At 36.0% G+C, this 5,672-nt stretch overlaps 2 protein-coding genes across 2 annotated transcripts in view; one reads left to right on the top strand and one right to left on the bottom strand.

Annotated features, from left to right (window-relative positions):
• The window catches only part of LOC106532239 (integrin alpha-5), a gene marked incomplete in the record, with an annotated part of 81,050 nt that overhangs the window by 11,521 nt on the left and 63,857 nt on the right, over positions 1-5,672 (bottom strand). The window contains 1 exon segment of the mRNA XM_014028263.1: positions 1,498-1,565. Within this exon segment, the coding sequence (XP_013883717.1) occupies positions 1,498-1,565 (68 nt within the window).
• On the top strand, positions 205-1,053 carry LOC106532240 (zinc finger MYM-type protein 5; the record flags this gene model as incomplete). Its single annotated transcript, XM_014028264.1, is given in 3 exon segments — positions 205-273; positions 418-504; positions 599-1,053. Coding segments are annotated over 3 exon segments (611 nt in total), but the record flags the coding sequence as incomplete, so codon positions are not given.

Below are 5,672 nucleotides of genomic sequence, written 5' to 3'. Positions count from 1 at the left end.
CTGTTATCGAACTTGGCAGAGATGCACTTGAGTTTAAATGTCTTCACTAAATAACATTGTTACTGTGGTGTTATGATGTATCTGATAAGTCTGATCGGATGCAGCATCCAGTCAGTAACTCTTATCCTACAAGGATATCATTTAAAATATTTTTTATGTGGTTTTACTACTGTACTTTATAAACCTATACTACATGTCATTCAGCTGTGAGGATGGAGAGAAAGAAGAGAAGAAGACAGAGGAAGAATCAGGACAGACAGGGGAAGGCAACAGGTTGGTCTAATATTAGGTGGAGTGTGGGAGCAGCTACTTACTCACAAGTAATTAATTTTTAAACATTATTTTTAAAAACTGTGTTAAGATCTGTAATTTTCCTTTATAACAAATTCATAATGCTTTTTTGACCATATGACTTAGTGGAGAACACAATGAACAAGGGGTGAAGGAGACAGACATGAGGTTGATGGTGGCATCTGCTATAGAGGAAACAAGTGATGACATCAGGTAGGAATAATTAATTAGGGAAGCAAACATAACGTGATGATGGTTTTAATTTCTGATGCACACTTTTTACTGTGTCCTTTTTTGGGAAAATTAGTGCAGGCAGGCATGGCAAGTCAATCACCACAGAGGAGAATGTGGAACAGAGAGGTCCAGATGAAGATGAAGAGGGAGAGGAGCAGAGAGCTGCAGAGGAGAAAGATGAGGCAAAACCTTACTCAGAAGATCCATCTGAATGGCCTTTACCACACAAAATAGAGGACTCATTTAGGCAGTACATGGTTGAAAATGGCCCACAGAAATGTTCTGATGGGCCATATCCAAGATCAGATAAGAGTAAAAGGTGTTTTTCCAAAGCATACTGTTTTCGATTACTGTCTAATGGAGAGAAAGTTGAACGAGACTGGTTACTGTATTCCAAAAATACTAACAGAGTCTATTGTTTTGCATGTAAGCTTTTTGGTGAAGCTAAAGTTGCTGACACACGCTTTGTGGTGGGTTATAATAACTGGCAGTGTCTTTCAAAAACACTGAAGCCCCATGAAACCAGTGGTTCTCACATAAATGCTTATCTGATGTGGAAAGAACTGGCATCTCGCTTATGCCTAGGTAAAACTATTGATAGCGAACTGCAGAGAATCATGGCTGCTGAAAAGGCACAYTGGAGAAGTGTGTTGACTCGTATCATTGACTGCATACTCTTCCTTGCAGAGAGAAACTTGCCACTGAGGGGGAAAAATGCACAATATGCACTGTATGATGTACTGTATGATGCACTGTATTTCACAAGGTTTTTTTTTCAAACTCCTTATATATTTATCCCTATATACTCTCAGTGACTTCATGTGTCTGATTTACACCTGAGCAGCTGGCCTTATGTTCATCATTTATTCTACTGACAACTTACACACTTATCAATATTTAATTTAATATAGATTAGATTTGCTAATGGTTTTTAAAATAATGATTCAAGAAATTTATTTTTATTATTCTCACCCATAAACCTCCAGTTTCAGATCAGGAACGCAGACGTTGTCCTCTCCACAGTCCAGCTGAATCTGGGCCTGACAGAAGACAGCAGAGGTCAGAATAGGAGGAGGAGGAGGAGGAGGAGGAGGAGGAAGGGAGGGACCGATGGAATCAGTGGGTCAGAACTGTTCTTTTTTATGTACAGTGCCCTGAGACAACGTATGTTGTGACTTGGTGCTATATAGAAAAATGAAWTGAATTGAATTGAAACTGAATTGAACATTTCATTTGTGATTTAATGAAAAAACAGTGTTATGCACAAAAATGTTAATAAGCTGTGTTTTTATTCTTGAGGACTTGAATTAGATGCAGTAGCGGCTCGTGAGCACACAGCCAGCACAGATTAGGTTAAAACTATCCTACCTTCTTGGCAAAAGAAAGTCCCATTCCCTTTTATGTCCTTCTAAAATCTATAAACATAATTGTTGGTAAAATGAATCCACGGTGTGTTCGTTATTTAACTTCAACTGTTTTATAAATCAGGTAAAGCCAAAAAATAATACAACAGCCTCGTAAAGCTTGCTAAGATAATTTAGATATCTTAAACTTTGTGTTTTATTAATACAAACTCAGATTTTGAGATGTGGAAATGTATTTCACTAGTATGGCTGTTATTATGGCTATTGCAGGTTTTTGTTCAGATTTATTTATTCTATTTTATTTACCTTTATTTAACCAGGCGAGTCTTGTTGAGATCTCAGATCTCTTTTTCAAGGGAGGCCTGGTCCTGAGGGCATGTTTTCTTAAAAAATGTTCAGTTATTACCTAAAATATCAGGTAAAAATTGATTGAATTTGATGCTATAACAACCTTTCATAAGCAAAAACAAAACTCCAGTGACACAGTTTATAAGTTAATTAACACATTAAGTGTTTAGATTTTTATATTGTCTTAAATCCACAGTATTCTGTATCCTGATGAATGAAGCTGAAGTTGTTAAAATTCAGCAGAGTAAATTTATTCTGACTTGTTAAACTAGTTTTATTGCGTGAGCTGCTTCCAGTGAGGGGAGACAGTTCACACTCAATACAGACCACATTTATTCTCACGCCCACAAATCTAACACCAGCTATCAGACGCCAGCATGTTGGGAGAAAATAAGAGTTTTCATGTTTGCCGATAGAAGTTATGTGAGGAACAAAAGCAACATGATGGAGGAGTCGGAGAAATGATTTGTCTGTTCTCCCATGCTGCTTTGTAACATGGCTCTCCAACACATGGGAAGCATTAGAACCTAAAACCAGAGCTACAGACAGCAGAATGAGTCTGGCAATTGTTAGCAGAGGACAGATTCTTCCTTCCAGTCACTGTCATCATTTGAATGGAGACACTAAACTTCAAATAAAAAGGCTTTCGTAACATTTTTACTGAGATGAAGCTTTTCTTATCGCTTTCATCTGCCTCCATATTTTAGATGCATGTGACCTTTAAGCTTTGAAAGAAACAAAGCAGTCTGTTGTTCACCACAATCATTATCAGAATGTAAAAAAGATGTGTAATTTCCTGTGTACGTCAAAAAGCAAGGATTTTAGAAGCTCTGACATTTCCCAGTTTAATTATATAAGGCAGTATAAATACATGTCAGTTTTGGTCTGGCCAACTTTTTGATAAGTTGATGACATCAGAGCTTTTATTTCAGACCTTCAACACATTAACCCAAAAACCGGGGAGGATAAACCACATGGTCTAGGTCCATTTTGTTCTGACGACACTTCAGACATTTAAACTCTGAGAAAACCAAATCAAATCTATTATTTCATCAACTGAGATTATTAAAATTTTATGAGATGGTTGACTACAATATTCTGCAGGTTATGTATAAGACTCATAAAAATGTATTACCTTCGAACATGCAATTACATTTTGTTAAGAGGGAAAGTTATTACAATCTTAAGGGACTTGAGATGTTTGTAAAATCTAAAATCCAAACAATTGGAAGGACAGATTTACCTCAATCCAAGCAATAAGATTATAGAATAATCTGGAGAGTTATTAAAAAAAGGCTTGTTCACTTAAGGGTTGGTTTGTTGGAGAGATATAAAGTTGTATAATGTGCACATTAAATGTGTTTAATGTGGTGTTTATATGAATTACTGTTTGAGGAATTGACGTTTTTAGTTTTGTTCTATTATTGAAATTTTATGGTTTGAAATTAATATCATTGTTTTTGAAAAATAGGGGCAGATATACGATATTTTTTCTTCTTCTGCTGCCTTTCATTTTATTTAATTTGTATTTTTTTGTTTTATGTGAATTTGTTTTGTTTTTTAAATGAAATTAATAAATCTCACTAAAAAACAACCAAAAAAATAATCTCATTCTACTTGCAAAAACTTAAGTGAAGTGTTATAATTTATTTAAAGTGTTTAAATTTCCTTACATTAATAACAAGGTTTCATTCATTATAAATAAATTAATAAAAGGTCATTTTTATTGGTACAAAATGATGGACATGAATGTCCTGCTGAGACATTCATGTCCATCTCTGAATGTCTTTAAACACATGATGCTTCAGAAACCAGAGTCACTGAGAACKTCACAAGATCTGTTTTGGGGGTTTCCCTCTCTGCTTTACAAGGTAAGTGTAAACACAAAGGGCCTCATGCAAGAATCGTTCGAATGAGCAGATTAGTTCTTAAGTTGTGAGTACGAGTGATTTAGGAGAACTTCTCATTCCTCAGTTCTCTCTTATTGTTAGATTTTTTTCAGATATGGTCCAGACCTGTGGTATATTTTACCAGCAGTCACTCTGCTGTTATCCAGACTGATTTTCTTCACTAATAACTTTATATTTCATTAGTTTGAAGATATTTTGAGATGAAAATAATTCACACTCCATAAATATGTTGACAATAGACTATTCTGTTTGAACTGGAATTATAATTTTAAATGTAACTAGACACCGCATGGYGGTAACATAATGACCCCCGCACGCACAAATGCACCAGAACTCAGAAGTCTTTATTCCTAATGTCATGCTACTAGGTGCATCCCAAAATCGTAGTGGCTTGGGAGGGGGTCTTTTTTTGGGGGGGCGGGGCGGGGCATTTGTTGGCCTGATGGATAGAGCTTCATCAGAGCTAAACAACAAAAGAAATCTGAAGCTTCTATGTTGAACAGTTTCTGAATTATAAGCAATTTTGCACGTCCTGAGACCCCTTCTTTGAAAGGAGCCCCCTCCTCAAATATGGGGTCTATCGTAAAACCGTTGGCTGGTGCAGTGTAGGTCAGACTCAACTACAGTCCTGACAAATTTCATGTTGATAGGTGCAGCCGTTTTTTGTGGTACGGTTGACCAAAAATCACTGGAAAAAAAATAATAAACAGTACGAAAACAATATGACTCCCGCTTACGTTTAGCGTGCGGGGTCATAATAATGTACAATAATGATATAAATTGTCTTTTTAAAGATTTAGATTTCAAAAGAATCTGACTCTGCATGGTTGTATTTGTGCTGCTGCGTAATTTTATGGTAAATGGACTGTACTTATAAAGAAATTTAAATTTATTAGAGGTTTGTACTGATGTTAAAAGCACAACACTATATCTTAGGTTTTCCTTTTTGTAATGTTGACAGTGTTTAATTTATTATGTTTTGATTGATATAGATTAGTTACATGTCCGAAATATCTGTGACAACACATAATTAAACGTTGGGATGACATTAGCTGAGGATTTTGTCTGAATGCCTGTGATTCAGCCGTACGTCAGTAGGGGGCGAACACAGGCATTGAAGAAGGTGTATAAATACATGAACTTCCTGGTTTCCTGTAGTGTTGGTTTCCTGTCAGCTTGAGTGACCATAAACTTCACTCAGATCCAGAATTCTGGTGTTGTATGGTTTGATACCTTCTACAAATCATTTTATTTAACAATTGTGTTTTTAATATCGACTTCAGTTTATTGAAAACTAATTTTCTTACACTTATATAGCACCTTTCTATCCATCCAGGACACTCAAAGCACTTCACACTACAGACACTCACCTATGCACACACACATTCACACACTGATGATGGCAAACTACATTGTAGTTTCAGTGTCTACAGGTGAATTCACCTGAACACATCTGAACACTTCAGAACATTATGACAGATCTGACTCCACACACACACACACACACACACACACACACACACAC

This window comes from Austrofundulus limnaeus, unplaced genomic scaffold, assembly GCF_001266775.1.
Source record: "Austrofundulus limnaeus strain Quisiro unplaced genomic scaffold, Austrofundulus_limnaeus-1.0 Scaffold737, whole genome shotgun sequence".
In the NCBI taxonomy this organism is placed as follows: domain Eukaryota; kingdom Metazoa; phylum Chordata; class Actinopteri; order Cyprinodontiformes; family Rivulidae; genus Austrofundulus; species Austrofundulus limnaeus.
The sequence above is the reverse complement of the archived record's forward strand: the minus strand, read 5'-3'. Positions and strand labels throughout refer to the sequence as shown.